General features: G+C 44.6%; 1 protein-coding gene across 1 annotated transcript in view; it reads left to right on the top strand.

Moving 5' to 3' along the window:
• Positions 1-12500, top strand: part of grm3 (glutamate receptor, metabotropic 3) — a 103105-nt gene that overhangs the window by 88134 nt on the left and 2471 nt on the right. The window contains exons 5-10 of the mRNA XM_061970444.2: positions 1870-2112; positions 2214-2403; positions 6321-6630; positions 6799-6992; positions 9172-9304; positions 10895-11081. Of these exons, the coding sequence (XP_061826428.1) occupies positions 1870-2112; positions 2214-2403; positions 6321-6630; positions 6799-6992; positions 9172-9304; positions 10895-11081 (1257 nt within the window). The remainder of the gene's footprint in view (positions 1-1869; positions 2113-2213; positions 2404-6320; positions 6631-6798; positions 6993-9171; positions 9305-10894; positions 11082-12500) is intronic.

The following is a 12500-nucleotide window of genomic DNA, read 5'->3' as shown; positions in this document are numbered from 1 at the left end:
TTAGAATATTTTGAAAAACTTGATTTATTTCAGTAATTGCATTCAAAAGGTGTAACTTGTACATTATATTTATTCATTGCACACAGACTGATGCATTCAAATGTTTATTTCATTGAATTTTGATGATTTGAAGTGGCAACAAATGAAAATCCAAAATTCCGTGTGTCACAAAATTAGAATATTACTTAAGGCTAATACAAAAAAGGGATTTTTAGAAATGTTGGCCAATTGAAAAGCATGAAAATGAAAAATATGAGCATGTACAATACTCAATACTTGGTTGGAGCTCCTTTTGCCTCAATTACTGCGTTAATGCGGCGTGGCATGGAGTCGATGAGTTTCTGGCACTGCTCAGGTGTTATGAGAGCCCAGGTTGCTCTGATAGTGGCCTTCAACTCTTCTGCGTTTTTGGGTCTGGCATTCTGCATCTTCCTTTTCACAATACCCCACAGATTTTCTATGGGGCTAAGGTCAGGGGAGTTGGCGGGCCAATTTAGAACAGAAATACCATGGTTCGTAAACCAGGCACGGGTAGATTTTGCGCTGTGTGCAGGCGCCAAGTCCTGTTGGAACTTGAAATCTCCATCTCCATAGAGCAGGTCAGCAGCAGGAAGCATGAAGTGCTCTAAAACTTGCTGGTAGACGGCTGCGTTGACCCTGGATCTCAGGAAACAGAGTGGACCGACACCAGCAGATGACATGGCACCCCAAACCATCACCCAACCATGCAAATTTTGCATTTCCTTTGGAAATCGAGGTCCCAGAGTCTGGAGGAAGACAGGAGAGGCACAGGATCCACGTTGCCTGAAGTCTAGTGTAAAGTTTCCACCATCAGTGATGGTTTGGGGTGCCATGTCATCTGCTGGTGTCGGTCCACTCTGTTTCCTGAGATCCAGGGTCAACGCAGCCGTCTACCAGCAAGTTTTAGAGCACTTCATGCTTCCTGCTGCTGACCTGCTCTATGGAGATGGAGATTTCAAGTTCCAACAGGACTTGGCGCCTGCACACAGCGCAAAATCTACCCGTGCCTGGTTTACGGACCATGGTATTTCTGTTCTAAATTGGCCCGCCAACTCCCCTGACCTTAGCCCCATAGAAAATCTGTGGGGTATTGTGAAAAGGAAGATGCAGAATGCCAGACCCAAAAACGCAGAAGAGTTGAAGGCCACTATCAGAGCAACCTGGGCTCTCATAACACCTGAGCAGTGCCAGAAACTCATCGACTCCATGCCACGCCGCATTAACGCAGTAATTGAGGCAAAAGGAGCTCCAACCAAGTATTGAGTATTGTACATGCTCATATTTTTCATTTTCATACTTTTCAGTTGGCCAACATTTCTAAAAATCCCTTTTTTGTATTAGCCTTAAGTAATATTCTAATTTTGTGACACACGGAATTTTGGATTTTCATTTGTTGCCACTTCAAATCATCAAAATTAAATGAAATAAACATTTGAATGCATCAGTCTGTGTGCAATGAATAAATATAATGTACAAGTTACACCTTTTGAATGCAATTACTGAAATAAATCAAGTTTTTCAAAATATTCTAATTTACTGGCTTTTACCTGTATACTTGCTGACAGAGCATCAAGAGAATAAATGGAAAACACGAGCTGTTTTCAAATATGACAAAGAAATGGAAGAAGTACAACTTAAATTCGGATATATGTAAATATCTGCCTCCGACAGTATATACCGGCCCCCCAGACACATTTTTTTCTCTAAATTTGGCCCCTTGGAGTCCAAATAATTGCCCAGGCCTGGCTGACTGTCTCCGTCCTTTAAGAGGCATCAATGGCGTGATTGTTTGTGATTGTCAGGCCTCTCTTCTACTCATCACTCTCTGGTTCCCTTCGCCCCATTCAGCCCCGTTCTCCCCCGCGGGCAGCGAGACGGCCGTCAAGTTCGATTCCCAGGGGGACGGCATCGGCCGCTACAACATCTTCAGCTACCAGCGCTCGGGCGAGCGCTACGGCTACGTGCCGGTGGGGGATTGGGCGGAGAGCCTGAGCCTGAACGGCGCTCTGATTCGCTGGCCCAGAGAAGCGGCGCCCACCTCGCAGTGCAGCGACCCCTGTGAGCGCAACGAGATGAAGAAAATGCAGGCAGGTGGGAGAGAGAATTTGAACGTTTACAGGTACCTTATCAGGGAGAAGTGCCTATTTCAACACACGCCCAAATCCTATTCTGGGCTTTTCCCTTCTTCCCAGGTGAGTATTGCTGCTGGATCTGCACAGCCTGCGAGCCTCACGAGTACCTGGCGGACGAGTTCACCTGCTCGCCCTGCGCCCCCGGTCAGTGGCCCACTGACGACTTGACGTCCTGCTACGAGCTGCCTGAGGACTACATTATGTGGGAGGACGCCTGGGCCATTGGTCCAATCACAATCGCCTGTGTAGGGTGAGTGATGAAGGACAGGCCGGATGGTACAACTCCCGTATTTACCACATTTTACAAGAAAAAAAGCATTTTTACAAGTATTAGCCGCACCAGACTATAAGCTGCAATATATATACGTCGTGAAATATTTTGTAAATGTTCATTTGACATCATGGGACACTTTTAATAAGTATGAAATGATTTAGTTATATTGTAAAATTTGGAATTACAAGTATTGGCCGGAAAATATAAACATGAAATTAGTTATTTACACCAAAATATTTTGCAAATATTCATTTGAATACCACAATTGTTTCCAAACAGCGCCTGTCGCAGGGCAGTAAAACGGCTGATCAAACAAAACAGTAGTCATCGTCATGGAATTTGTGAAACTGTCACAATACAAAAAGAATGTCATTGTGAGTTATTAATACTAACACAGACACTTGTAAACGCGTTAGCGTAGTCGCTAACAACAATGCTAGCTTGATTACATTATGAAAGCGCTTACAAATATGCATGAAAACACTAACATTTTACAGACATCACACATGGTGTATGATTTAGTTATATTGTAAAACTTGGAATTACAAGTATTAGCCGCACCGGACTATAAGCTACAGATATATACGTCGTGAAATTAGTTATTTACACCGTGATATTTTGTAAATGTTCATTTGACTACCCTAATTGTTTCCAAACCGTGCCTGTCACAGGGCAGTAAAACGGCTGATCAAACAAAACAGTAGTCATCGTCATGGACCCACGAGCTTCGGAAGCTTTGGTGAATTTGTGAAACTGTCACAATACAAAAAGAATGTCATTGTGAGTTATTAATACTAACACGGACACTTGTGTCAGCATATTCGCTAATGCTAACAACAATTCTGGCTTGATTACATTACGACAGCGTGTGGAAATATGCATGAAAACACTAATATTTTACAGACATCACACATGGGACACTTTTAATAAGTATGAATTGATTTAGTTATATTGTAAAATTTGGAATTACAAGTATTGGCCGGAAAATATAAACGTGAAATTAGTTATTTACACCAAAATATTTTGCAAATGTTCATTTGAATACCTTAATTGTTTCCAAACAGTGCCTGTCGCGGGGCAGTAAAACGGCTGATCAAACAAAACAGTAGTCATCGGCATGGACCCACTAGCTTCGAATATAGCTCTCCGATCAGCTAAACCATACTTGCCAACCCTCCCGGATTTTCCGGGAGAATCCCGAAATTCAGCGCCTCTCCCGAAAACCTCCCGGGACAAATTTTCTCCCGAAAAACTCCCGAAATTCAGGCGGACCTGAGTGACGTGTTAACAACACACAACAACAGTGTCTACCGTAAAGCAGTTCGTCTGCCGTAAACAGCAATGTTGTGACACTTTTAAACAGGACAATACTGCCATCTACTGTACATGCATATGTGACCCACCCATAATGTGTCACATTTTTGTGTTGATTTATTTATTTTATTTTGTGATTTGAATTCGTTTTTGGAGCTGTCATTACACATTTATCAGTATTCACATTGGTCAGTAGTGGGCAGTAGGGCGTTTCTTCCCAATTGAATGCTATCACCTGCAGACCGGAAGTGTCTTGTCATTCTGATGAGCGCGACCAGTCTGTGAACAATTGAAACGTCCTGTGTGCTTTTTCCTCCTGTATAACAGGTTAGTTTTGGTGAATCAACTCACTGAATAATATCCATGTGATCTTTATAACTTTATAAGTTTTTGTGGAAGAAAAGCTGAATTAATGGACTTTGATCTTGAATGACCTGCAACCTATTTCTTTATTCATCTTAGGGACTATAAAAACAGATTAGTCTGAGAGAATATTGCTGATTAATTACTTTAAGTAAGGTGGAAGATGGAAGTGGACACATTTGAAGGTGCATATAGACCAAATGAAGAAATGGTTATAAATAGGGTAGGCTATAAATAGCATACGTTAATAGGACTAGATTATAAATAGAATGCAAAACGTATAAAAACAATGTTATTATAATTAAGTGGCACATTTGACAATGCACAATTCTCCCTTCCTCTTGTATACTGTTGTTCTTTGTTTTATGTTCTATGTATTAGTATCACTTCTGTAAATATGCACTTCATTAAAATAATGGTAAAACCTTATATATATATATATATATATATATATATATATATATATATATATATATATATATATATATATATATATATATATATATATATATATATATATATATATATATATATATATATATATAATTGGCAGCAGTTAACGGGTTATGTTTAAAAGCTCATACCAGCATTCTTCCCTGCTTGGCACTCAGCATCAAGGCTTGGAATTGGGGGTTAAATCACCAAAAATGATTCCCGGGCGCGGCGCCGCTGCTGCCCACTGCTCCCCTCACCTCCCAGGGGGTGAACAAGGGGATGGGTCAAATGCAGAGGACAAATTTCACCACACCTAGTGTGTGTGTGACAATCATTGCTACTTTAACTTAACTTTAACTTTACACATACAAACTGTAGCACACAAAAAAGCACATTTAATTAAAAAAAAAAACGTTATTATGGTCTTACCTTTACTTATAAATTAAGTTCATGCGCCGCAACTAAAGCCCTCACTTCAACTTTCCACGTGCAAGATTGAATCTATTTAAAAAAGTTTATAAATGTGGCCTATACTGTATGAAACTACAAAATAACAAACACGGAGGCTCCAGTTTACACGAGGACCACTTTATTTACCTTCTTTCAAAAACCTCCGCAACGTGACATCACTTCCGCTCTTAGCGCCTTCAAAATAAGAGCTCAAGGCATATACTGTATAACAGCGCATAACAGGAACTTAACATTACAAAGAGGAAAGCCCATAAAAAATAGGTTACAAAAGTTATTTAATAAGAAGCCAAAAAGTGCAAAAACAATAATGTTCCTGTTGGAGGAGTTGTGAATTAGATACACCTGCAGTCTGCAGGTGTATCTAATGTTGTGTCCCTGCAGTCATTCACAACTCCTCCAACACGAACATTATTGTTTTTGCACTTTTTTGGCTTCTTATGAAATAATTTTTTTAAATAGATTCAATCTTGCACGTGGAAAGTTTAAGTGCGGGCTTTAGTTGATATAACAATTCTACGGCGGAGGTGCAGGAGGCGAGCCTCAGCCAGTGCGTCTTTTGCAGCCGTTTTATGATCGCTCAGCACAAGAAATACGTTACACGCATACAGTTGTTGACAAAAATACACTGTACATTATATACCTCAGCTAACTAAACTATGGAAATGTATAATATAATTCATATAGCAATACAGTCTCACTGCACAGCAGGCCAGCAGTTAGCCCAGTCATTGCGCAATCCATGTTGAGGCACTGAGTGACGTGCCTCAACTGGCTGCTGATCACCGCACCGTCTCTTCTCAGTATTTGAACGGCAAATGTGAAAATTCAGCGATTTTGAATAAAAATAATCTAAAACTGGTGAAGTTAAATGGAAAATAACTTTATAGTATAATCACTGGATACATATAACAATTTAATTTTTTTTTTTCTTTTTACATTTTTCATTTTTTTTCTTTCCATGATGGCAGGTGAGGCCCCTCACTGTATATACATATACTGTATATATAATTATGTATATATATATATATATATATATATATATATATATATATATATATACACTCCTTATCTTTACTGTGAAATGTAATGTTTTTTTACAACTAATTACTGTAAATTTAAAAAACTGTTATTTTACCGTAAAATCTACAGCTGTTATTTTTACAGTGCATTACGGTAAATGGAAAAACCGTACCACTTTCATTTTTAGCAGACAATTCTGGAATCTGGGCTGCCAGTATTTGACTGACTTACAGTGTTGTTTACATGTTGAGATGAAGTCAGGATGTAAAACCCTCCTCCTCGCCTTCCAGGTTCATGTGCACCGGCCTGGTGTTCTGGGTGTTCATGAGACACAACAACACGCCGCTGGTGAAGGCGTCGGGTCGAGAACTGTGCTACATCCTCCTCCTGGGCGTCTTCATGTCCTACGCCATGACCTTCCTCTTCCTGGCCAAGCCGTCGCCCGCCATCTGTGCCCTGCGCCGCCTCGGCCTGGGCACGTCTTTCGCCGTGTGCTACTCGGCGCTCCTCACCAAAACCAACCGAATCGCCAGGATTTTCAGCGGGGTGAAAGACGGGGCGGGCGCAGTGAGGCCGCGCTTCATCAGCCCGTCCTCTCAGGTCAGTGAAGGCGTCGTGTTCATTTATTCTTAAAATCCCCCATTATAAGTATATTATCTGCGTGCGTCATTATATCAGCAACAAACTCAGTAAACTCGATAGATAACAGCCAAATGACGGCGTCTGTACAGAAAAGTGTTCCTAATGAAGTGTCACCTTTGTCTCCAGGTGTTCATCTGTCTGAGCCTCATTTCCGTGCAGTTAGTGATGGTGTCAGTGTGGCTGCTGCTGGAAGTTCCCGGCACGCGACGCTTCACTTTACCAGAACGGCGGCAGACGGTCATCCTCAAGTGCAACGTGCGCGACACCAGCATGCTGATGTCGCTAGGCTACGACGTCCTGTTGGTCATCCTGTGTACTGTGTAAGTGGACACCACTTCCTATTGGTCATCCTGTGTACTGTGTGAGTGGACAACACTTCCTATTGGTCATCCTGTGTACTGTGTAAGTGAACACTACCTCCTGTTGGTCACCCTGTGTACTGTGTGAGTGAACACTACCTCCTGTTGGTCATCCTGTGTACTGTGTGAGTGGACACCACTTCCTGTTGGTCATCCTGTGTACTGTGTTAGTGGACACCACATTTTTTATATTTTGTGGATACCAAACTCTGAATTTTAAAATTGACTCTCTAGCGCCCCCTTGAAAATGTGGGGAAAAAATAGCCCCTGCCGTTAGATCCAAGTATAGGCCAAAAACAGGGGTCGTACTTCAACAGACTCCTCCTAGGGACTTTGACCAAATAAGTTGCAGTTAAAATGACAGATACTAGACAGATTAACGATGATCTATTTCATAGGGATATTGCCTACGCCCTAAGATGTGGGCGTGGCCTGGCGTCAAACTTTGATCTGATGGCTCGCCACAAAACTTAGTGCATTTATTACTTGGCTCCACAAACTCAGATCTTGATCAGAATTGGTAGAAATGATGATGATGACACCCATTCGTAGTGGGCGGAGCCTGGCCGTAAAAAAAACGCTCAATCAACCATCGAACTGTCATTACTGCACAGATGATCAGATCCATCCATCTTCTTCCGCTTATCCGAGGTCGGGTCGCGGGGGCAGCAGCTTAAGCAGGGAAGCCCAGACTTCCCTCTCCGCAGCCACTTCGTCCAGCTCCTCCTGGGGGATCCCGAGGCGTTCCCAGGCGGCCAGCCGGGAGAGATAGTCTTCCCAACGTGTCCTGGGTCTTCCTCGTGGCCTCCTACCGGTCGGACGTGCCCGAAACACCTTCCTAGGGAGGCGTTCGGGTGGCATCCTGACCAGATGCCCGAACCACCTCATCTGGCTCCTCTCGATGTGGAGGAGCAGCGGCTTTACTTTGAGCTCCCCCCGAATGACAGAGCTTCTCACCCTATCTCTAAGGGAGAGACCCGCCACTCGGCGGAGGAAACTCATTTCGGCCGCTTGTACCCGTGATCTTGTCCTTTCGGTCATGACCCAAAGCTCATGACCATAGGTGAGGATGGGAACGTAGATCGCTCGGTAAATTGAGAGCTTTGCCTTCCGGCTCAGCTCCTTCTTCACCACAACGGGTCGATACAGCGTCCGCATTACTGAAGACGCCGCACCGATCCGCCTGTCGATCTCACGATCCACTCTTCCCCCACTCGTGAACAAAACTCCGAGGTACTTGAACTCCTCCACTTGGGGCAAGATCTCCTCCCCAACCCGGAGATGGCACTCCACCCTTTTCCGGGAAAGAACCATGGACTCGGACTTGGAGGTGCTGATTCCCATCCCAGTCGCTTCACACTCGGCTGCGAACCGATCCAGTGAGAGCTGAAGATCTTGGCCGGAGGAAGCCATCAGGACCACATCATCTGCAAATAGCAGTGATCTAATCCTGCAGCCACCAAACCAGATCCCCTCAACGCCCTGACTGCGCCTAGAAATTCTGTCTATAAAGGTTATGAACAGAATGGGTGACAAAGGGCAGCCTTGGCCGAGTCCAACCCTCACTGGAAACGTGTCCGACTTACTGCCGGCAATGCGGACCAAGCTCTGACACTGATCATACAGGGAGCGGACTGCCACAATAAGACAGTCCGTTACCCCATCTCTCTGAGCACTCCCCACAGGACTTCCCGAGGGACACGGTCGAATGCCTTCTCCAAGTCCACAAAGCACATGTAGACTGGTTGGGCAAACTCCCATGCACCCTCAAGTACCCTGCCGAGAGTATAGAGCTGGTCCACAGTTCCACGACCAGGACGAAAACCACACCGTTCCTCCTGAATCCGAGGTTCGACTATCCGGCGTAGCCTCCTCTCCAGTACACCTGAATAGACCTTACCGGGAAGGCTGAGGAGTGTGATCCCACGATAGTTGGAACACACCCTCCGGTTCCCCTTCTTAAAGAGAGGAACCACCACCCCGGTCTGCCAATCCAGATCTCCTTCCAAACTGACACAAGGCTTTTAGGTTGGGGTCTGGTCATGACCAGACGTTGATATCGACACCAATATCGCCACCTTGCGATGGAACATTTTAAACCCTGCTCGCAGATTTAATTCTCATTTGAATTCCCTTCTAGATACGCCTTCAAGACCAGGAAGTGTCCCGAGAACTTCAACGAGGCAAAGTTTATTGGGTTCACCATGTACACCACCTGTATCATTTGGCTGGCCTTTCTCCCCATCTTCTACGTCACGTCCAGTGACTACAGGGTACTTCTTTGAACACACACACTTGTACTTGTTTTGCGTTTGTAGATCAAATGTATAGAAATACCTGTCAGTAGGATACAGTAGCAATGTATACCATGTACCAGTACTTTTGTAGTTAGGGTTAGAGGTTAGGGTTAGGGTTAGGGGTTAGGGTTAGGGGTTAGGGTTAGGGGTTAGGGTTACCATGTACCAGTACTGTCGGTGCATCCGTTAAGATTCTAGACATCCGAAAACTGCCAACAATACTTGAATGTCAACCAAGTATCAGCAATATTGTTATTGTACGAATAGATATTACTATTTTTAGTTACATGGCGCCTTGATCACGGCTGGCTTTTGACATACCGAGCTGCTGCATTGCCTCTGAGTTGGTAAAAGTCTGTGCTGGATTATAAATCATGGCTCTCACTTGTATAGTAGAAGGTGGTGAGAAGTTGGTAAACAGTGAAATTTAACTTACACCCGAAAACATCGCTAGCATTTTCTACCTGAGAAGTAAGGTTTTTGATTTAATTCATCATGTAAACGGGGAACGCAAGTTTTGTGCTGAAAGACGGCATCTCGGTGAGAGCGGACATTGTACAGTAAGTGATGTTTTATCATGTTCGGAGTTTCTTGTTTAGCACAATACCGCTACACGATGCTTAGCGTTACACTATAGCATGATCTGCTTAGCGCTCAACGTCTAAAACATATAGCTCATCCTTTGTAAATTCAGTTTCAATAATATATCGTTTTGGACTATCATTTGTTCCAAAGTAGTCGTTTTGGTTTTGTCATAAAGTCTGTCATGATTTGTTGGTAGTTGTTTTTGTTGAAGGAACTAGCGAACATTACTATGCGCTTTGTGAAATCAACCCACCCCCCCAAAAAAAGTTATCGTAATGCTTTGAATGAGCAAAATACATAAATAGTACATGATATCATGAATGTGTCTGTATATAAAAATGTGTTGGTTTTTGGATGTAAATTGTTGTGTCGACCAGCTCTTCCTCCCAGGGAATCTAAGTTACTGGTCAATCCCAAGTTCTTTCGATGACATATATGCTGAGTAAGAAGGACCATCAAGACAGAATAGGAATATTATCAAGTTTTACTGAAATTTCAGGAGATCAGCCCACACCAATACATTCATATGGGCTACTCGAGTTGATCTGACATTCAAACGGAAGAGCCAACTTCTTGCACACAAAGAAAGCCCCCCACCTCTCCCTCTCGCAACACTGATAAGGAAGAAGTGGGGGATGTATTCACATTCCAATGGTTAAGAGTTGTACAATATCGGAATATCGGATATCGGCAAAAAAGCCATTATCTGACATCCCTAATTTGAATACTTGGGAATTTAAAAAAAATGTATTTGGATCGGACAATTATTTTTCCTGTTGTGGTTTTTTCCCTATTTAAACAAATTGAAAAAATAATAAAATATTAACCCAAGAAAATGACAGTATTTGTATTACAATACCATTTCTTCCAACAAAAAAAAAAAAGAATAATAATCATTATTTCCTATATGGTGATCATTTTTTTGAATGAAAAGCATTATTTGTTTGAACTCCTTGGTCAAATATTGTTGTGCATGTGCAGGTTCAGACCACCACCATGTGCATCTCCGTCAGCCTCAGTGGGTTTGTGGTGCTGGGCTGCATGTTTGTGCCCAAAGTCCACATCATCATGTTCCAGCCCCAGAAGAACGTGACCAGCCACCGCCTCAACCTCAATCGCTTCAGCGTCAGCGTCAGCGGGGCGGCGGCCACCTCCTACGCCTCACATGGTAGGTGTAGTGCATGGTAGGTGCAGTGCAAGTAACGCCATGTTCCTCGGACTCACATGAAATCAGGCGTTCCCCAAGGCTCAATCTTAGGTCCCGTTCTTTTTACCCGTCATCAGGAGACATGCTGTCAGTTTGCAGCGATGCTGACCATACTTTCCTTCGCATTGTGTCCATACAAATAAAAAGACAACGGAGTAAGAGTTGTGATGTTCATTTTAAGACCACGGTGATGAATGTTAAAGAAGAAATAATAAATATAATACACTCAAAGTTGGATATAACGCGGTTGTCGGGGTCCATGAAATACTCACCTTGTTATTCCGGAGATAGTCTTTTATAGAAATCCTTATTTCTTTACACTTTTTGTTCCAAAAAGTTATGCGCCTAGCTCGGCTGCCTAGCCGGTGGATAGTGCCACCGCGTGACGTGACGTGACCGTTGGATAGTGCCACCTCGTGACGCGTCTGGTGGATAATGCCACCACGTGACGTGATGCGACCGGTGGATAGTGCCACTACGTGATGTGACTGGTGGATAGTGCCACCACGTAATGTGACGCGACTGGTGGTAGTGGCACCACGTGACGTGACGCGACTAGGGGATAGTGCCACCACGTGACGTGACCGGTGGATAGTGCCACCACGTGACGTGACCGGTTGATAGTGCCACCACGTGACGCGACCGGTGGATAGTGCCACCACGTGACGGGAGGCGACCGGTGGATAGTGCCACCACGTGATGTGTCTGGTGGATAGTGCCACCTCGTGACGTGACGCGACCGGTGGATAGTGCCGTGATGTGACGCGACCGGTGGATAGTGCCACCACGTGATGGGACGCGACCGGTGGATAGTGCCACCACGTGATGTGACATGACTGGTGGATAGTGCCACCACGTGACGTGACTGGTGGATAGTGCCACCACGTAACGTGACCGGTGGCTAGTGCCATCGCGTGACGTGATGCGACCGGTGGATAGTGCCACCAAGTGACGCGACCGGTGGATAGTGCCACCACGTGACGGGAGGCGACCGGTGGATAGTGCCACCACGTGATGTGTCTGGTGGATAGTGCCACCTCGTGACGTGACGCGACCGGTGGATAGTGCCGTGATGTGACGCGACCGGTGGATAGTGCCACCACGTGGTGTGACGCGACCGGTGGATAATGCCACCACGTGACGGGACGCGACCGGTGGATAGTGCCACCACATGACTTGACTGGTGGATAGTGCCACCACGTGATGTGACATGACTGGTGGATAGTGCCACCACGTGACGTGACTGGTGGATAGTGCCACCACGTAACGTGACCGGTGGCTAGTGCCATCGCGTGACGTGATGCGACCGGTGGATAGTGCCACCAAGTGACGCGACCGGTGGATAGTGCCACCACGTGACGGGAGGCGACCGGTGGATAG

Source organism: Nerophis lumbriciformis, linkage group LG10, assembly GCF_033978685.3.
Source record: "Nerophis lumbriciformis linkage group LG10, RoL_Nlum_v2.1, whole genome shotgun sequence".
Lineage (NCBI taxonomy): Eukaryota > Metazoa > Chordata > Actinopteri > Syngnathiformes > Syngnathidae > Nerophis > Nerophis lumbriciformis.
This window is presented reverse-complemented; position numbering and strand designations above follow the sequence as displayed.